Source organism: Palaemon carinicauda, chromosome 36 (genome assembly GCF_036898095.1).
Source record: "Palaemon carinicauda isolate YSFRI2023 chromosome 36, ASM3689809v2, whole genome shotgun sequence".
Classification (NCBI taxonomy): Eukaryota; Metazoa; Arthropoda; class Malacostraca; order Decapoda; family Palaemonidae; genus Palaemon; species Palaemon carinicauda.
This window is the reverse complement of record NC_090760.1, coordinates 71,910,716-71,932,712: the sequence shown is the minus strand read 5'-3', so window position 1 is coordinate 71,932,712 and position 21,997 is coordinate 71,910,716. Positions and strand designations below refer to the sequence as shown.

The following is a 21,997-nucleotide window of genomic DNA, read 5'->3' as shown; positions in this document are numbered from 1 at the left end:
CTCTCTCTCTCTCTCTCTCTCTCTCTCTCTCTCTCTCTCTCTCTCTCTCTCTCTCTCTCTCTCTCCTATACTTGCATATTAAATAGTAACCTAGATTAAATGCTTGTATACATTTAAATTGAGTCTGAAGTGTAGAAAATAGGCCAGTCTTGAAGAATATTTGCATTTACCAAACAAAGGAATTTTAGTCTTGCCAAGAAAGGGTTATTTTAGACAAGTATTAGTCTTAATATTACACCAATAATAAGCTTAGTTGCCTTGAATTAAATGTTATATTTCCTGGACTAAATATATTTAACATAATGGAGAGAATGAATTTTGGGTAAATTTATGGAGATTCATCCAATATATAATGCATATCTTAGTAGCAACAATTATCACATATATTTCTATAGATTTCTAGAAGTGAATGTACTGTAATTTCTTTTGGGTAAAGTTTGAAATAATGAAGGGAATTTTGTACTTCCCAAAGAAGAATGAAAATATTTTTTTTTCTCGCTCTCTCTCTCTCTAAATGGTAGGCCTAGTTGAATTGGTAGAACTTTGAAAGTTCAAACTTGCAGCAAATGTTTTTATTTTGAACAGTGTTCTTTTATTTTATATATGAATTTTTTTTTTTTTAATATTTGGTTTTAATTGTTCATTATTTCCAATGTTTATTTCCTTTCCTCACTGGGCTATTTTTCCCTGGTGGAGCCCTTGGGCTTATAACACCTTGCGTTTCCAACTAGGGTTGTAGCTTAGCAAGTAATGATAATAATAAATTGCGTAATGCATCATCTACAGTTTTCCAGAACATAGGAAAAATTTAATAATGTTAAAATGCTAGCCATATAGCAGGAAAGACCATTAAGTTGATATTTAGGTTAGTTTGACCGACGGTCGTACACGTAAATAGGGTTTATTAAGTTAGGTTAACGACAGACACATTTAGAAAGGCTTCCGATTTTTTATGCCTGCATACCGAAAAAATGTAATGAGTGCATTTGCTAGTAGTAGAGTAAGTTGTTGGAAGAAATTATAAGAAAAATAGCTGCCCAAGGTATATCTAGGCTAATTACTTAAAGTTGAGGTTTAAATCATTATTGCGGTTATTGTTACTACCAGCTGATCTGAAAGCCAAGTTAGGAAAGCAGGATTCTATAAGCCCAAGGGCTCCAACAGTGAAAAAGTTTCCCAGTGAGGAAGGGAAATAAACTACAAGAGAAGTAATGAACAATTGAAACAATATTTTATAAACAGTAACAATAAAATGTGGTTCTTATTAATATATTTGCAATTAAAAGCATTGCTGTAGGCTGTAAAGAAACAGACCATTGTAAATGAGTAATGTTCGTAAAATTTTAGGGGTAGTTCATCTTAATGTGAGTATAGAGTTTTGTTGGATCGCCTATAGAATTGTCACCCTGAAATTACATCGTGACGATTCTACAAGGGTGATACCCTGGGATGACGAATCTACAGAAGCGGGTAGTCCATTTTTCCATTGAATTCTTCTAAAAGAACAGTAAAATCCCGTATTCACTAAAAACTAAATCATCACCCATGGCCTGGAATACCTATCAATATGTGGTTTTTCCACTCTTGTATAATAATTCCTATAAAGTTATGTGATGGCTTCACCAAAAGATACTATTGAAGAGGGAAGTCAAGTGTGATAGCTGTCATAGCTGGATTATTATTATTGAATGCTAAGCTACAACCCTAGTTGGAAAAGCAAGATGCTAAGAGCTCAAAGGCTCCAGCAGAGAAAAATAGCCCAGTGAGTAAAGGAAGTAAATAAACGATATCAGAAATAATGAACAATTAAAACAAAATATTTTGAAAACATTAACAACATTAAAGCAGAGCTTGGATATATACACTATAAAAGAACTTATGTAAGCCTGTTCAACATAACATTCGCTGCGAGTTTGAACTTTTGAAGTTCTACTGATTCAACTACCCGATTAGGAAGATCATTCCACAACTTGGTCATAGCTGGAATAAAGCTTCTAGAGTACTGTGTAGTATAGATCTTCGTGATGGGGAAGGCCTGACTATAAAAATTAATTGCATGCCTAGTATTACAAACAGTATGGAAGTGTCTGGGAAGATCTGAATGCAAAGGATGGTCAGAATTATGAAAAATCTTATGTAACATGCGTAATGAACTTATTGAATGATGATGCCAAAGATTAATAACTAGATCAGGAATAAGAAATTTGATAGACTGTAAGCCCTGTCCAACAAATCAGTAATTGAAGACCAAACTGAACATTACTTGAAACAAGATAAAATGAAAGAATTAAAATTTCATCTGAATAGATTGATCACCGAAAATCTGAAGACTTTCTCAAGTCAATTTTTTGTGCAATGGAAGAAGATACAGACCTAATGTGTTTCTCAAAAGTAAATTTGTCGAGAATCACACACAGAATTTTAAAAGTCATACAAAGTTAAAGAAACATTATCAATGCTGAGATCCAGATGTTGAGGAGCCACGGTCCTTGGCCTACTTAAAATCATATTTTGAGTTTTGATAGGATTCAACTTCATACCCCTAATTTGCACCATGCACTAATTTTAGCTAGATCTCTATTAAGGGATTCAGCAACACCAGATCTACATTTAGGAGATGGAATCGATGCAGAGAGAGAAAGTAGCACCATCTGCATATACATAAAGTTTGTTTTCTAGAGCAAACGACATGTATATGGTATATAGTATGAAAAGTGATGGGCCAAGAACACCACCCTGAGGAACACCAGATATCACATTCCTATACTCACCATGGTGCCCATTAACAACAACCTTTTGAGATCTTTTACTTTAAAATTGTAAAATGATGGTAAGAAACAACTCACCCATTCCCAACTGTTTTGAGTTTGAAAACAAGGACATCATGATTAACACAGTCAAAGGCAGCACTAAAATCAAGGTCAATCATACGAACTTCCTGACCACAATCAAGGGCTTTCTGTACAGAATTTGATTTCGTAAGAAGGGCATCACATGCTCCAAGACCTTTACGAAAACCAAATTGCAAACTAGGGAACAGATGATTACCTTCAGCAAACCTATTAAGACATTCAAAAACTTTAGATAATATGGGAGCAATGGAAATTGGCCGGTAATAAGTTGGACTTGAGCTACCACAAACACATTTACATAGTGGTGTAACGTGACCAATTCTCCAACAAGTGCTAAAAGCTCCTCTTCTTGCTAACTTGCGCAAAATATCAGATAACTTTGGAGCTAAGAAATCTGCAGTTTTGATAAAAAACAAAGGAAAAATAACATTTGGGTCTATACCTCCATAAGCATCAAGGTCCGTCAAGAGAGCTTTAATTTTATGAGATCGAAAATTTAAACTAGTTAGTTTAGCTTTAGGAAAACAGGAATGAGAAAGTTTGAGTTTCTCATTATTCTTGTTGCTGTCAAACACATCTGCCAAAAGTAAAAGAGGAACTGTAACATCTACACCAAAGAGTGCAGATTTAAGGGTAGTCCACCCCTTATGCCCCTGGGTGTGCCAGAAAGGGTTTTATGGTTGAATTGTATTCCTTTTCAGTTGAAGAACAAACTCTCTGAGCAAAAGCTCTTAGTTGATTATTGTTATTTCAGGTCAAATCTGATGCATAATGCTATACACCCAGAGGCTTCAACAGGGAAAATAGCCCAGTGAGGAAAGGAAACTAAAACTTTAAATATTTTAAGAACAGTAATATTTGAATAGATATCTCCTATGTCAGTTATAAAAACTCACAAAACAAGAGTAAGACAGAATACTGTGCTTGAGTGTACCTTCAAGCAAGAAGACCATGGTACAGAGGCTATGGCACTACCCAAGACTAGAGAACAATGGTCTGATTTCGGATTGTCCTCTTAGAAGAGCTGCTTACCATAGCTAAAGTCTCTCTTCTACCCTTACCAAGAGGAAAGTGGCTACTGAACAATTGTAGATGAATTGGACAAGTTATTCCTGATCAAAGGATGTATTTTTATGGAAATGCCAAGCATAGGGTCTTAAATTTCACATATGGTTATTATTTTTGTGTTAATTATATACAAGGTGGTGAAATATATTAATTTTAAAAAAAATTCTTATGTTCAACTCTATTGCAACATATCTATGTAAAAATTATGAACATGTTGACGATTCTACGTGTGGGGGGGATTCGCGGTTGACTATTCTACAGGTGATCCATTTTGTTATAAATTAGGATGATCAATATGCCAAAAGTAATCAGTTTTGTGGTAGTTTATTGAGAGGGGGAATAGTAAGGGTCAGGCAAGTTGTACATAGTGATTAACAAGGTAAAGGGAGGAATGATATGTTAGTCATGAACAAGGCTAGGGAATATATAATGTGGGTCATGAAAGTGATCTGTCATTTATATGACAGAATTAGATAATAAAGTAGAGAAGTGACTACAAATTAAATGCTGCCATTTGAAACGGAAAAATGTGGTTGGTTTGATGTTTATATTGATAAGAACTGTTTATTGTGAACATGGTGAAACAGGAATTGAGAGGGCTAACGAGTGTCAATTTTTATGGAAGTGATTGTTGATGACATAAAAGTAATTAGAGACAAGATTACACACATGATTGGACGTTTTTCATTTTACCTCGGGGAATGTGTTCATAAGGACTTGGGTAGGAAATTAAAAGTACAGTTACTACACTGCAAACTCCTGTGTATAATCCTGCCCACCACATCTGACATTTCTCCCTGCACTATCTGTTTGGTTATTTGCTGCACAGTAAGATTGTGACAGGGTGTACTCCTTAAAGTGATGTTGCCAGGAATTCCCGAGCCCAACAGTATGTGACAGGATAGATGTTAAAGTGATTGCATGTAGGACAAAGGTTTTTCATGAAAGGTTTATTTAGAAGTTTGAAAATGAAGGGAGATAACTACGTACTGAGTAATTGTAAAAATTGGAGGTATTACTATCAGTGAGTGATTAGTTCTTTTAGGAAAGATGTGTGCTGTCGTGGTATAAACTATGCAACATCGCTACTTTTTGTCCTCATAACTATTGCATATTAGTTTATTGGCTATGGAGACAAAAGCACACATTGTAGGCATTACTAAAGGGTCTCCTGTACGTCCCTCAAGCCCCCTTCTGCCCCTGCTTCTTATTGTCTACTCTACATCCAGTTTAATATCCTCCTATTGTTGAGACTCTGGAACTTTTACTTTGTAATGTGACTTAGGGTTTATTTCCAATTGCACCTCAGCTCAGAATAACTCCCCGTCTCCCGAACCCCAGAGGTTGGCTATACAGTATGGCCCCAATTCTATAAACTCTCAAGTTTTTTACTTGTCACAGGGGTGTGAAATGGTTGATCTTTAAAGATGATTTGAAACAATGACTTTGCTGTCGTCCGGTCGTATGACCAGAAGTGCTATATAGAAAATTTATTGACCTTTCGCTTGCCATTTTCGGTTTCTCTATCTATTCCTTTGTTAGTTACACTACAAAACGTTAACTTAAGTAGGTTAACAAATTACATCGTTGCTCCTCGGCCAGAAGATGTGAGGCTGACAGCGATTTTGTCACAGCTGGGATCACCAGAGGTTTAAGTTTATAAGTTTCCAGCCAAATCAAACCAAAAATACAGAGTAGGAATGTAAACTGCATAAGTGAGTCTGTAGCCTACTTGCTTTTATGCAAGTCAAATGTTGCCTGCTCTTTGTTGATGTAGTGTAGTATTGAGGCATCTCTCGTAGGGAAGTGAAGTCTACAGCCTACCCTCTTTAAGGGTAGTGAAGTGTGAGGCCAACCTTAGGGAAGTGAAGTGTTACGCCGATTCCTTTAAGTGAAGTGTAAAACCAACTCTTTTAGGGAAGTGAAGTGTTTAGTGATAGTAAAAGGGCTTTCAGGAATTGTTATATCATCAGAACATATTATACGTCTGCTCTTCCCCACTCCGAGGGCTAGATTTAATTTTTTTCATGGTTTTGAAATTCTATCTCCTACATTTAAAAAAATAATGTCACTATTTGGTTGTGATTATAAATTCAATAAAGAAAAAAATAGTACATACAGAATTATTTTTAATACTGTACATGAATTTTGAATAAAAAAAATATGAATTAAAGTTTCAGGTTATTGTTAGGAATACACCGGAGTCAAGCCTTATATTTTTTAATATGTTGAAAACAAAGAAGAAATATAATTTTTGATAGTTTTTAGATAATAGCAACTAGGTTCTTGGTTCCCTCTTACTGTAACCCCTACATTATTAAAATGAATTGAATTGAATAACAGCAGCTTTTGTGGGGAGTATTTCATACAAGCTGTGCATTTAAAGTTCCCTACAACTTTTTCTCCAAACTTCCTTCTTCATTGCGTTTGGCTCTTTTCTTCAGCATAATGGATGCATTAGAACTACACAAAAATTGTCTGGAAAACCGGAAAATTGCGTAAATAAGGCAGGCGTCCAGAGAACAACCCAAGGCAATAATCTTTCCTACCTGCGAAGCCTGTGTTGTACTGAAGATTATGAAATATAGACATGAATATTGTTCAAAGTCAGTGGTCGCTATGGCCGATATCTAGAATTCCTGCATGCATTTGGCTGAATGGAATCGCCTTGTTAACCGTCAAAGAATCTTCTAAATCTAAAGATGACAAAATATGAAAGTGCCAGAGTGCGACCCGTAGATTACTATTTTATCATTACTTGCAAAGCTACAAACCTGGTTTTTCAATATTAATCTTACCCGATGATCATGTAGCTGTCAACTCCGTTGCCCGACAGAAATCTACGGTCGGGATACGCCAGGGATCGCTATCCAGGTGGGGGTGTACACAACAGCGCCATCTGTGAGTAGGTACTCAAGTACTTCTTGTCAACAAGAACTCAATTTTTCCTCTGTCGTGCCGCGGCAAGACCTACTTGGATACGCTGTTGATTCTGGAGTTTTTGTTCACGATTTGGTGATGTATTCACTCCAGAGTTTAGCCTTCGCTATTCAGGAAGCTTTATCATTAGCTTAGCAAGCTTTTGGAATTAATTTGGATTAATTGTTAACGAACTTTGCTAGATTTTGGAATTCCCCCTTGACTACTTCTTAAATTCAAGATGTCTGACCAGTCTCAAGTCCCTAAGTACAGGCAGTGTAGCGTTAGGACTTGTGCTAGGCGTCTTCCGAAGGCCTCTATAGATCCTCACACCATTTGTTCCAATTGTAGGGGTAAATCCTGTCAATTGGAAGATCGATGTGGGGAATGCGCTGGGCTTTCGGAATTCGATTTTAACGAATTCCTTAAAAATGCACGTAGGTTAGAGAAGGAGAGAATCAGGAGGAGTTCTTCTCGCTCTGTGGATTTTTCCTCTCCCCATGCCCCTCAACCTTTTCCTTCCCCTGTGGTAGTGACTCCCGAACCTGCTACTAGTGCTCAGCCATCCATGGCGGATATGATGCGTGCCATTCAGGCTCTCGGTGACAGAGTGGAGTCTTTGGCTAATGACCGTAATCAGCTCTTGGCAGATGTCAAAGAGCTGAAAGCGAAAAGTGCAGTGGGAAGTGTTATCAGTGCTAGTGATGTGCAAAGTGTCAGTGTCAGTGTTGCGCATAAGGGTACATCTGTGCGTGCCAGTCGTCCTCCCAGTCCGGGACCTCTTGCAAGCTCCCAAGCCCAGGGGAGAGGCAATGTCGAAGGACCAAAGGGTTCAGCAGGCCTTGATCGGCGCACGGATGTATCCTCAGTGGTTGCGGACGTATCTGTCAAAGATCGTCCCATCCACAAACAGACGAATGAGCCCTTACATTCCTCGTCTGTGGAAGAAGTTTCCAGGAGGAAACGATGGACCAAGGTTTCACGACCGCTCAAACGTAAGGTCCCTTCCGAGCGAGTCCAACGGCCCAGGTGTAGCCACTGGGTCAGTTCGGACTCGCTGCAGTCATCCGATGACTGCACACCTCCCAAGAGAGGTAGAGTGGTTCCACAACAGGCTACTGCTCCGTCTGTTGCTGCTCCAACCACGGTAGACCCTAAGTGGTCCATGCTGCAGACTATGCAGTCTCAGCTTGCGGTTTGCATGCAGGAGTATCATGCTGAGAAGGTTAACACTGCACCTGTTAACCTACAACCCGCCGAGGTTGTGCGCTCAGCAGATACTGCGGCTGCCTGCTCACACACTCCACCTGTGAAAGCTCCACCACCGATGCGCAGTCCACCCTGCCAGACGCATGTTCTTGCTGCACCATCCGTTGACATGCGTGAGCTACCGCATCAGCAGTGGGAAGGTGCTGTAGAGCTGCCGGGTTCTGTCACTATGCGGCATTCTCCGCAACCCATGCGGCATGCTCCGCATACCATACAGCATGCTCCGCAACCCACCATAACCCCTCCCACGCACCAGCACTCTGCTTTTGTTGTTGCCAGCTCGCAGACTGACCAGCAGCGGCATGATGTTGGATCCTCAGCAGCTACGCATGCACCCGTACTGCCGGATTCAGCCGTTCAGCTTTCTGCTATGCCTTTGCCACTTCCTACTCAGCTTTCGGATGATGGAGTATCAGATGACGAAGCTGCACATTTGGATGAACCGCACTCCGACTTTGAAGGGCCCAAGTCTACGCCTCCCTCCTTAGACTTTCGTAAAGTCCTTGCCTTGTTCAGGGACTTGTATCCTGAGCAGTTTGTGTCTGCAACCCCTCGCTCTCCTCCCTCCGAGTTTGCTCTGGGCATGCAGTCTGCTGCTCCTGCCTTCACCAAGCTTGTTCTCGCACGCTCATCCAAGAGAGCTTTGAGGGTTATGGGAGAGTGGTTGCAGTCCAAGAAGCAACTGGGAAAGACTGCTTTCATCTTTCCTCCTACCAAGCTTGCTTCTAAGTCGAGCGTCTGGTATGCCACGGGAGAGGAACCCGGCTTGGGAGTTCCTGCCTCTGCCCAGGGCGACTTCTCAAGTCTGGTTGACTCTCCCCGCAGGTTGGCTATGAGACGATCGAAGATCTGCTGGTCCTTTTCTGATATGAATCATCTGTTGAAGGGAGTCTTTCGTGCCTTCGAGATCTTCAACTTCCTCGATTGGTGTTTGGGAGCTTTAAGCAGAAAGACTTCCCCTTCGGATAAGGACTCTGCCATGCTGATCATGTCTAGCATGGACAAAGCCATTCGGGATGGGTCTGGTGAGCTTGCGGCTTCGTACGTGTCGGGAGTGCTTAAGAAGAGAGAACATCTTTGCTCCTTATCGGCTGGTATCACCCCTTGTCAGAAGTCAGAGTTGTTTGCTCCTCTCTCCAAGTGTCTGTTTCCGGAGGAGCTGATTAAGGGGATGGCTGCCTCTCTTATCCAGAAGGATACCCATGATCTGATGGCATCTTCTGCACGTAAGGCTAAAACCTTACCTTCCGTGCCTAGACCCTTCCGCCCTGCAGCAGTAGACACACCTGCAACCAGGTTCATCCCGCCCTTTCGTGGCAGAACCTCCAGCAGAGGAGGTACCCGTGCCGACAGTCACCGTGGCAAATCCAAGAAGGGTTCCAAGTCCGCAAAAGGCAAGTTCTGACTGCCTTCCTCTCCAGACAGCAGTGGGAGCCAGACTCAAGACCTTCTGGCAAGCTTGGGAGAGCAGAGGTGCAGACGCTCAGTCTGTGAAGTGGCTAAGGGAGGGATACAGAATTCCGTTCTGCCGCAGTCCCCCTCTAGCTACATCTCCCATCAACCTCTCTCCCAACTACAAGGAGAAGGACAAGAGGCTAGCGTTGCAACAAGAGGTGTCGCTCTTGCTACAAAAGGAAGCGGTAGTCATAGTCCGGGACCATCAATCCCCGGGCTTCTACAACCGTCTCTTCCTGGTAGCGAAGAAGACAGGAGGTTGGAGACCGGTGCTGGACGTCAGTGCTCTCAATGCTTTTGTCACCAAGCAGACGTTCACGATGGAGACGACGAAGTCGGTCCTAGCAGCGGTCAGGCAGGAGGACTGGATGGTCTCGTTAGACCTGAAAGACGCGTACTTTCACGTCCCCATCCATCCAGACTCCCAACCTTTCCTAAGGTTCGTCTTTGGAAAGGTTGTGTACCAGTTCCAAGCCCTGTGCTTTGGCCTAAGCACGGCACCTCTTGTGTTTACCAGACTGATGAGGAATATTGCGAAATTCCTTCACTTGGCAGACAGCAGAGCCTCCCTCTATTTGGACGACTGGCTTTTAAGAGCTCCAACAAGTCGTCGCTGTCTGGAGAATCTCAGATGGACTATGGATCTGACCAAGGAATTGGGCCTCCTGGTCAATATAGAGAAGTCCCAGCTCGTCCCATCCCAGACCATTGTCTATCTAGGTATGGAGATTCAGAGTCGAGCTTTTCGGGCTTTTCCGTTGGCCCCAAGGATCAATCAAGCCCTAGAATGCATCCAGATTATGCTGAGAAGGAACCGATGTTCAGTCAGGCAGTGGATGAGTCTAACAGGGACACTTTCATCGCTGGCCCAGTTCATCGAGTTAGGGAGACTCCACCTCCGCCCCCTTCAGTATCATCTAGCTGCTCACTGGATAAAGGACATGACGCTAGAGGCGGTCTCAGTGCCTGTTTCCGAAGAGATGAGGTCTACTCTAACGTGGTGGAAGAACAGCATTCTTCTCAAGGAAGGCCTACCATTGGCTGTTCAGACCCCCGACCACCGTCTCTTCTCGGACGCATCGGACACGGGCTGGGGTGCGACACTGGACGGACAGGAATGCTCGGGCACATGGAATCAAGAGCAAAGGACACTTCACATCAATTGCAAGGAGTTGTTGGCGGTTCATCTGGCCTTGATAAACTTCAAGTCCCTCCAGCTAAACAAGGTGGTGGAGGTGAACTCCGACAACACCACAGCCTTGGCTTACATCTCCAAGCAGGAAGGGACTCATTCGAGGAAGTTGTTCGAGATCGCAAGGGACCTCCTCATTTGGTCAAAAGATCGAAAGCTTTCGCTGGTAACGAGGTTCATTCAGGGCGATATGAATGTCATGGCAGATCGCCTCAGCCGGAAGGGTCAGGTCATCCCCACAGAGTGGACCCTTCACAAGAATGTTTGCAGCAGACTATGGGCCCTGTGGGGTCAGCCCACCATAGATCTATTCGCTACCTCGATGACCAAGAGGCTCCCGATGTATTGTTCTCCGATTCCAGACCCAGCAGCAGTTCACGTGGATGCCTTTCTGCTGGATTGGTCCCATCTCGACCTGTATGCGTTCCCGCCGTTCAACATTGTCAACAGGGTACTTCAGAAGTTCGCCTCTCACAAAGGGACACGGCTGACGTTGGTTGCTCCCCTCTGGCCCGCGAGAGAATGGTTCACCGAGGTGCTGCAATGGCTAGTCGACGTTCCCAGGACTCTTCCTCTAAGAGTGGACCTTCTGCGTCAACCTCACGTAAAGAAGGTACACCCAAACCTCCACGCTCTTCGTCTGACTGCCTTCAGACTATCGAAAGACACTCAAGAGCTAGAGGCTTTTCGAAGGAGGCAGCCAGAGCGATTGCCAGAGCAAGGAGGACATCCACTCTTAGAGTCTATCAGTCTAAATGGGAAGTCTTCCGAAGCTGGTGCAAGGCGAATGCAGTTTCCTCAACCAGTACCACTGTAACCCAGATTGCTGACTTCCTGTTACATCTAAGGAACGTAAGATCCCTATCAGCTCCTACGATCAAGGGTTACAGAAGTATGTTGGCAGCGGTATTCCGCCACAGAGGCTTGGATCTTTCCACCAACAAAGATCTACAGGACCTCCTTAGGTCTTTTGAGACCTCAAAGGAACGTCGGTTGTCCACACCAGGCTGGAATCTAGACGTGGTTTTAAGGTTCCTAATGTCATCAAGATTTGAACCGCTCCAATCAGCCTCTTTTAAGGACCTCACATTAAAAACTCTTTTCCTCGTGTGCTTAGCAACAGCTAAAAGAGTCAGTGAGATCCACGCCTTCAGCAGGAACATAGGTTTTACATCTGAAACGGCTACATGTTCCTTGCAGCTCGGTTTTTTGGCTAAAAACGAGCTTCCTTCCCGTCCTTGGCCTAAGTCGTTCGAGATCCCAAGCCTGTCCAACTTGGTGGGGAACGAACTAGAGAGAGTACTTTGCCCAGTAAGAGCTCTTAGGTACTATTTAAGAAGGTCTAAACCATTACGAGGACAATCAGAAGCTTTATGGTGTGCTATCAAGAAGCCTACTCTACCGATGTCTAAGAACGCAGTTTCTTACTACATCAGGCTTCTGATTAGAGAGGCACATTCTCATCTGAAGGAAGAAGACCTTGCTTTGCTGAAGGTAAGGACACATGAAGTGAGAGCTGTTGCTACTTCAGTGGCCTTCAAACAGAACCGTTCTCTGCAGAGTGTTATGGATGCAACCTATTGGAGAAGCAAGTCAGTGTTCGCATCATTCTATCTCAAAGATGTCCAGTCTCTTTACGAGAACTGCTACACCCTGGGACCATTCGTAGTAGCGAGTGCAGTAGTAGGTGAGGGCTCAGCCACTACATTCCCATAATCCCATAACCTTTTTAACCTTTCTCTTGAATACTTTTTATTGTTGTTTTTTGGGTTGTTAGCCTTCCGCATCCTGGTTGATTTGGCGGGTGGTCAAATTCTTTCTTGAGAAGCGCCTAGGTTAGAGGTTGTGATGAGGACCTTTAGTATGGGTTGCAGCCCTTTATACTTCAGCACCTAGGAGTCGTTCAGTATCCTAAGAGGACCGCTAGGCTCAGTAAGGAAGACGTACTTAAAAAAGGCAGAGTAATAGTTCAAGTCGACTTCCTTACCAGGTACTTATTTATTTTATGTTTGTTATTTTGAATAACTGATAAAATGAAATACGGGATACTTAGCTTCTTTGTTAACATGTATACTGGTCTCCACCCACCACCCTGGGTGTGAATCAGCTACATGATCATCGGGTAAGATTAATATTGAAAAATGTTATTTTCATTAGTAAAATAAATTTTTGAATATACTTACCCGATGATCATGAATTTAAGAACCCTCCCTTCCTCCCCATAGAGAACCAGTGGACCGAGGAGAAAATTGAGTTCTTGTTGACAAGAAGTACTTGAGTACCTACTCACAGATGGCGCTGTTGTGTACACCCCCACCTGGATAGCGATCGCTGGCGTATCCTGACCGTAGATTTCTGTCGGGCAACGGAGTTGACAGCTACATGATCATCGGGTAAGTATATTCAAAAATTTATTTTACTAATGAAAATAACATTTTAAAAGTATAATGCTACAAGTCCAAGGACTCCAACAGGGAAAGTATCTATGTGGGTAAAGGGATTAGCAAGTAAATTACAGCATATAAGTAACAAATAAAAATAAAGTAATTACAATATCAGTAACAACGTTAAAATAGATCAGTCATATACAAACTAACAACATTAGCAGTTGTTTTATTAAGAAAACTTAAATTTATTTCATCAAGCTACTGTAGTTAGTAGGTTGTATTTCTTTTTGTGATTGTTGAATAGACGGTACATAGAAACAGAGCTTATATTTGTTGTTAGGGAAATGCATCTTACTGTGTCATAATTTGTTTCAACATGAATACAAACCTGAAACCTATAATAGTGGTATGAATTCAACATAGGTGGAATGGCCTTTAGAGGTTAACTTGGTATTTATAACTACCAACTAGTGGTTAGGGAGGCTCATATATATATTATATATACGAACTAATGCAATCATACGATTAACGTTAAAATAGTAAGCGAGTCCGTGGCGTGCGAACGTAAATAAGCTAAGATATGATATGTGCAAAAGAACGCCGATGGCGATCAGGCATGCCAACCTCCAATATACGCACATGAATATGAAATAACTTATCATAAAACAGGACAATATAAAATTGATACGGTGTGTGAACCGTGGAGATCCGTAAAGTTCTCAACGAGAAACAATCAGTATGGAGGACTAATTGAAAATCGTTAGAACGAACGAGAGAGAGAGAGGAAGGAGCCTGAACCGAGGGAGACCCAGCAAGGTCGTGAATAAAAACTGAATGATATAAACCAAAACGGACAAGGCTCCCTCCAAAATCTCAAAACTCATAGCTCTGGTACTTAACTTAGATGTAGTGACAGTGGAGTCGGACATCTTGAGGTAAATCCAGAGAAAAACAGCGAAATGTACACACAACACAAAGTATTGTTATCACACTGCGTGCTAAAAAAGGAGTGACGTCACTGGCGTGGGTTGGTTGGTAGTAGAACGAGGTTGAACGGCGCCTCGCTGTTCGGGGATTTTGACCGGAGACATCTAAATGGTGCGAGGCCTCTGGTTGTGATTTTTCGCGCCCCAGTATTATATCGACACCTTATACAGGTGAGCGAGCTGGGTTCAACCTGGCATTCCCATGCAATTTTTTTCTCTGGTAATATATAGCAGTTATATACCTTAGAAATAGTGCTAAAGGAGCATTTCACTGGCCGACACGGGTCAGAGCCCAGAATATATTATATATATATATATATATATATATATATATATATATATATATATATATATATATATATATATATATATATATATATACAGCAGCTTTTGTGGGGAATATTTCATACAAGCTGTGCATTTAAAGTTGCCTACAATTTTTCCTCCAAACTTCCTTTTTCATTGCTCTTGGCTCTTTTCTTCAGCATAATGGATACATTAGAACGACACAAAAATTGTCTGGAAAAACGGAAAATTGCGTAGATAAGGCAGGCGTCCAGAGAACAACCCAAGGCAATAATCTTTCCTACCTGCGAAGCCTGTGTTGTACTGAAGATTATGAAATATAGACATGAATATTGAGGAATTTTCTCGTGTTGAAAGTCAGTGGTCGCTATGGCCGATATCTAGAATTCCTGCATGCATTTGCACGAATGCAATCGCCTTGTTAACCGTTCATTGGAAGGATTTGATTATTCACTGTTATCGTCTTGTGTGAGAAGTACAAGTGGTGGCTGCCTCTGCAATTGGTGGAGTTCCAATCTTGATTTGAATTGTGCTGGCTATGCAAGGACAGAATTCACCCTAGGTATTTGACGAAGCCACATCTTTTGTAAGGGAGGAGGAGAATTTATTTTTCAACGCCCTAATGACGCTCAACTTTGTGTTGGGAGAGTATCTTGTGACTGAGCGTTCTTTTGTTGACGTTCTTCCCCTCATACAAGAGTGCAATGGACTACAGACAACTGTGGTTCCTGTGGGATCTACGGTTGGTGACCGGCATTCCAGTGTTCCTCGAGGATCAAGGACATCACTAGAGTTGCCACGGTCAGAACTAGCTCACGTGGCATCGGAGAGAGTGAATTCTCAGATCTTGGGTCTTAGAATTCACTGTGTTGTAGCTGGTAGAATAAGATCTACCTCCTGCACTCTCAACTAAGGATATTCTATCTACTAGAGGCAATTGGGGTAATGCCTGTCATGCCATGGGGCAATGTGGAAGCATCATGGTTCATTCAAGTCATTTCCCCCCCCCTTTTTTTTTTTTTTTTTTTTTTTTTTTTTTTTTTTTTTTTTTTTTTTTTCAACTTGTTAGTCTTACTTGTTAGTCTTACTGGTTGAAAAAGTGGTGGGGATTTCCTGCCACCTGTCTGTTGTCATGGTTACTTCGTTGGATTTTAGTGGCTGAAGTCACACTTTAAAAGACCCAGGTTTGTATAGTTAAGAAAAATAAGGATTACTTGAAAGAATTGTGATGTTGCCCATATCTGAATGATTGTACGTTATTTGTTTTTATCATTTAACCCTTTATGTTTGTTTATTTACCTCCTGCTAGGATAAATTACCATTTAAGTGAAGTCTAGACATATGTGCCATTAGTATTTTTTTTTTTTTTTTTTTTTTTATACATAATTCTGCAGAGAAAATTTTTAATTTTTTTGTAGTTAAGAGCAAATTTTATCTTTGTTGATACAGGTTGGAGTGCATTGCATGAGGCTTGTAATAGAGGCTTTTATGGAGTATCTAAATTATTGATAGAAGCTGGGGCAGACGTCAATGCGAAGGGATTAGATAACGATACTCCGCTTCATGATGCCTGTATTAATAATCACTTCAAGGTAAGACTAGAGTAATGTTTTTGTATACAGTAGTTAGCAATTTGTTAGATATCCTGTATAGAGTTTCCAACCATTGCACTGATAATGTAGTCATTTATGTTCTGTGCGATACATAGGTATAAAAACATTTGCCTTATTTGTGAACTATTAGTTTGTTCCTGTGCAAAATGCAAACCTTCTGCTTTTACTGTGGAGTATTATTTCAGCAAAGCTGAAACCAGCCGATAAGCGTTTTTGTCAGGTGTGTAACTACCCACCGCAAGTTAGCAGGGGAACAGGGTAGGTTAACCTTCCTGCTCATACCAGCACTAGCAACTAATAGTTACTTTTAATTTCGGCTCGACGAAGACGTAGTCTTTCTCTTGCCAAACCTTTTTAACCTGTTATGGTTAAATGCAACTGGCCTTATGCTTAATAAAATGTCATTACCTTTTGAGCTGCCTTCCTTTCACAGGTTTCTGGTGCAAGGAAGGTAGCAAGAGGCTTTTGCGTACTTGATGTTGACCTTCAACTAGTGCTTAGTTTGTTGACGGGAGGCAAAGAGTACTGTTCCACCTAATGTGCACAATCCAGTGATATTGTTGACCATGCTTTTGGGTATTGATCGACCAGGAAGTCCAGAGCCCTTCCAATTTTCTGATGAGGGGGTTGGGTGCTCAGAGCTGCTGTCTCCCACAGTCTTATTAGCCTTTTATGAATGAATTCCTCCTGTAGGAGTGCATAACGCTACCCCCAGGCTGCTGCATGAGGCAGTCCTTACGAAAATACCCTGGTTCATCGTACTCGGGCATGAACACAGGCTCTAGTTTTGCAAGGAAATCTTGTGCGGTGTAGCGTACCTATTCACCGAGCAAGGTGGGCAGACGAGCGCGTCTGCCTGATTAAGAGAGATGCCTCGCTTCTGCTTCACGGAGTGCTCTCTGTGGCAAGTCTGTCCATCAAACCCGCACACACGAGAAGCATGGTTTGGTATAAAGGCATGTTCTATGTTGCAATACCTGGGTGAGCTGAGAAAGGCACACACAGGTAGATCTATGGCCTTTGAGAACTGGGAAAAGTGCACAAACCATTGCGCAGTTTAAGCTCTCACCTTGCGGTTAGGCAAACTGGAAGGAGCGCGCTCAATCAGTTTTCGCCCCACAATTATGGACATACTCCTCGCATGTACATACAGGTAGCAATTACCTGTAAGAGCTGAGAAAGGCTCGCTTTTCCAACCCTCACCTCACGAGCACATGCTTCTAGCCGAACTAACTAGAACGAGGTGCGCTGGCTTCGCCTTGCCAACGCTCGCCATTGCGAAAAAGAATGGCAGTTAGCCTCCCCTTCAGAGACCGACCATCTTCAGACTGTATCACTTTTGGTCAAGACCCAGGCAAGGTCTTTCCATTAGGGGGATCAAGTACCAGCAGATCTTTCTCTTGAGAGGCAAATTGCTAGCACCAATGGCAAAACAGCTGGCCATCTAGTATCCCTCATAGTTAGTCCCCCACAGCAATCTCCACTTAATGTCTTTATTGTGACAGCTGATTACTTTCTGATCTCAGCACAGAGACCCTTAGAGTGCCTAGCACTGGTGGGACCCGAACAGAAGAGATACCCGAGTTGGTGGGTGCCAGACACCAACCTTCTCGGAGGAGCAGATTTTCTCTCTCCTCCCCTGGATTTGTTGCTCTTCACAGACGCATTAAAAGAACGGGGGGTGGTGAGCTCATCTGTTACACCTGACAATATCTGGAATTTGGTCCAAATCCAAAGGGCAGTGCTACATAACCTACTGGAAATGAGGGCAGCCTACCTGACTCAAGTACTCCCATGAGCTCCTTTCACGGCATTATGTAGTGCTGATGAGCGTCAACACTACAGTAGTGTACCATTTAAACAAGGAGAGACCTTTACACAGGCCTGGTGACTGCCAGACTGGGGTTCGAGTCCCGCTCAAACTCGTTAGTTCATATGGTCGCTGCAACCTTACAGTCCTTGTGAGCTAAGGAAGGGGGTTTGGGGAAGCCTATAGGTCTATATGCTGAGTCATCAGCAGCCATTGTCTGGCACTCCTTGGTCCTAGCTTGGGTGGAGAAGGGCTTTGGGGCTCTTTGTCATATGATCAGTCTCTAGGGCATTGTCCTGCTTGATAGGGCAGTTTCTCTGTCCCTTGCCTTTGCCATTCAGGTGAACAGAAGAAAATTTGGTAGCCTTAACATCCCGCTTCATCCTAGGCAAGGAGAAAGTGCTAGTGGACAATCTGAGCAGGAGGACTCTTAGTTAGCTCCAAATGGACAATTGACTCGTCTGCAACGTCCTCAACCAGAACTTCTTGTGTTCTGCTCACCTGTACTGGAACCACAGGCGTTCGGGTAAGACCCTTTTCAACACCCTGCCTTGTAAGGAGGCTATTGAAGAGGATAAGGGCATTGCAAAATTTAGCTGTGACCCTCATAGCTCTCCTGTAGCAACATGCAGAATGGTTACTGGACCTTCTACATTTGCTCAGAGGCACCAAGAGAGCTCCTCCACTTCCCGAGCTACTGAGACAATCACAAGTGGATTTTCTACCAAGTGATACTATCGCTTTGTCTTCACACCTGGAGGCGCTCTAGCAACTACTCGCAAGAGAGGCTTTTCGAAGCCAGTTGCTAGGCGCATGGCAAGATACCTCCGGGAGGTCGTCTGCGGTGTATCAGGCAGTGTTCCTTCTTTTGTGGTAGCAGTAGTGGAATTTTTACTGTACCTCAGGGAGGAAAGACTCCACACAGTGTTGGTGGTGAAAGGCTTTCTTTCATCCTCGATCATTGTCTTTGAACTGAATAGAGTTAACATTTCCTGCGACGGAATTGTCACTCAATCGGAACTTCGAGCATTCCTGCCCTCAGTCAAAAGTTAGACTCCCTCCTTGGTGTGTTGTTAGTCTTAGTTTCATGAAAATGATCCCCTTATAAGCCTCTACGTCAAGCCTTAGATAAGGACGACCTTTAAGACAGTTTTCCTTTGGACCTCACCTCTTCAGATAGTCGGCGAGCTGCACGGTTTTATATACGACATCACCCAGTTTCGTCCCTGAATTTGTTGTAAAGATTCAAAATCCATCCTTAGCAAATCCTATATTCCGGTCCTTTCGGATTGGGAGTCTCCGATCAGTAACAGACGTTACTGATCAACTGTTACTACGCCCTGTAAGGGCGATGAGGTTATATCCCATGAGAAGAACTCTACCCCAGATCATCAAGCGGTTCGTCTTGGATCAGACGTCGGGTAGATGTCCCCTTGCCCATGATGTCAGGAAAGTAAGTGCTTCCCTGGCCTTTAGAAAAAAATTTTCTGTTCAGCACGTACTTCAAGCAGACAGGTGGAAACTTAAAAAAAAACATTCACCTCCCGATACCTGCAAGACGTAACCCACAGAAGCTTAGTCACTTTCTCAATAGGGCCTGTGGTGGCTGCTCCGAACATGACCTAAACACCTCAGCTCCTGTGTGGGACAAGTATCAGAGATTCGAGGGCAGAGGTTACTCGTGAAGAAGTGTAGGATGAATGTGGCAGTGACTGGCCACTTTTTCCTTGATCTTCTCCTCTTGGGGTGCAGCATTCAGGGAACTCGGCACAGCTGACCTCATTCTTCTGTGGGAGAGTTAAACGCTCTTTTGACAACCGCATATACATGCATATATGTGTTATGTCCCGGTCTTCCTGTCATTAGTAGAGGACACAGTCTGAATAGCTATGATGTATACTCCAACAGATTAATTCCTTATTCTCCAGCAATGAAAGGATAACAGGGTGCAGGATCCCTCAAGGTATCACTGTACAGAGGCCACCTCGGGATAGTGGCCAGCCAGTTGGTTTTGGACTTCCACCCCCCTAAAGGCGAGTCTCCTCAGTAAAGAGCAAAAGGTTTGTATTTGCAGAGGAACAAATGACAAATTTGAAAGTAATTTGTATTTTTCCTAGCAATACAAAGCTGGAACTCTTTACACATACTGACCCGCCAGCCCCAACCCCCCTGAAAGTCCTGCCGCAATTACAAAAGTGACGGTTAGTCACTATTGCTGATATGAGCTGGAGGTTTAACTCCCCCCCCCCACCTTCCTGATAACTAGCGGCAGGTAGTTACACTGACAAAAAAAAAAAAAAAAAAAGCTTATCAGCTGGTTTTAACGTCACCGAAATAATACTCTACAGTAAAGAGCTCCATGTTTGTACAGTATTGCTAGGAAAAATACAAATTACTTCCAAATTAATTTTGTTTTTTATTGTGTCTCACTTCTAAATTCATAATAATGAAGACATTTTGTCTTAAGGTTTTGTAGCTCCATTCCAATTTTGTTAGTCAGTTAGAGTAGCCTTTGTTGAGATTTTATTCTACAGGCTGTAAGCAAAAAATACCTTTTTATCCAAGTCTAGAAGGGAAAATCATAGTGCACAAGTCCTTGGATCTTTGAGCTATGTTTTTAATTCATAATCATATACTTTTCATGAATTTGAACTCTACAAAATTGCTTCCAGTATGATTTAAATCAAGGGTAACCAAATTTATAGTAATTAGGATAGTATCTGGGTATTCCTATTCTTTGTCTCATTGTTACCACTTTTGACAGTATAGTAGTTTGTTCATTTGGTTTGTTATTCCAGTCTTGCTACAAGGGCATTCCCTGTTAGTGCTCTTGGGTTTGTAGCATTTTACTTCTCTAGTTTGGCTTGTAGCTTGGCTAGTTATAATAATAATGGCAAAGAAAAATTTCATGAGAAAGTGGCAAGAACTTTAGGACTATCAAGGTACTATAAAGCCTTTGAGCTGGTGAACAATCTACGATATATACTGTGTGTGTTACAGCTTACAATTTTGCTCTTTAATTTCATAATGCATGTATATATATCTTGAATATTTGTTGATCTTTCAGCTGGTCAGATTGCTGTTAAGATGTGGTGCTGGTGTTGACGTAGTAAATCGCCGAGGAAAGACGCCACGTGACGTGTGTCGCTCTCCTGGTATCATTACGTTGATTGAAACCGCAGCCCGCGGGAACCTCGAGGACTTGGGCTCTTCCTCTGGAGACGAACACCCACAGCTACAGGAAGGTTGGTATTTTGCAAGTACTGTAATACTTGAATATTTAGCATTAAAGTCACTAAGAGATTACAGGTACTCCTTATAGAATGACCTCGTACAACGTTAATTCAAAGATACAATTTTTTTTTTTTTTTTTTTTTTTTTTTTTTTTGACAGTTTCAATATTTATTTAACGACCATCTCTCAAAGTTATGCAAGGGCAATGGTAGGACAGTCATGTGCGTAAATCTACGCATGTTGTGTTCAGGATGTTGGCCGTTGGCAACTGGCAGTGAAGCTATTGCCTCAGTAACTCTCAGTATAACATGTTCTTTCCTACATCTCTTCTTCTTCTTCATCTTTTTTTTTTTTTTATTTTTTCTCCCACCTGTACATACATATTCATATATTTTTCAAGATGTCCGATAAAAGAAAGAGTGCAACTCTTTTAGGATCTGCTAAAAAGCTAAGAAAGTTAATTACTATTGAAACTAAATTGAAAATAATCTAACAATATGAAGGCGGAATGAAAATTATTTCTATTGCAAATGGTATGAGCTTGGTGCATTCTACAATTTTGACGATACTCAAGAACAAGGAAGGTTTAAGGGAGATGGCGAAAAGGCAGGAAACAACACCTTGATATTGAGGCAAAGAAAAGGCCTAATTCATGAAAGGGAGAAATTGTTGTCCCTTTGGATTGACAATCAAATCAGCAAACGTGTCAATTAGCCTTCATTTAATACAAAACAAGGCATTAGTCCCATTCAACACGTTGAAGTCACATGAAAGTGAAGGTTGCACAGAAACGTTCATGGCTAGCAACGGTTGGTTTCGGTGTTTTTGTTTCAAATTTAATTTACACGAGAAGTATTTATCGAGAAGCTGGAAGTGCGGATTCTCAAGCAGCAGAGAAGTTTATCC

The 21,997-nt window shown here is 42.1% G+C and overlaps 1 protein-coding gene across 8 annotated transcripts in view; it reads left to right on the top strand.

The window, feature by feature from the left end:
* LOC137628903 (ankyrin repeat and KH domain-containing protein mask) overlaps nt 1-21,997 on the top strand; it is a 104,730-nt gene that overhangs the window by 71,438 nt on the left and 11,295 nt on the right. For all 8 annotated transcript variants that reach the window (XM_068360177.1, XM_068360176.1, XM_068360178.1 and 5 more), the window contains exons 5-6: nt 15,884-16,026; nt 20,925-21,102. In XM_068360177.1, coding sequence (XP_068216278.1) covers nt 15,884-16,026; nt 20,925-21,102 — 321 coding nt within the window. The remainder of the gene's footprint in view (nt 1-15,883; nt 16,027-20,924; nt 21,103-21,997) is intronic.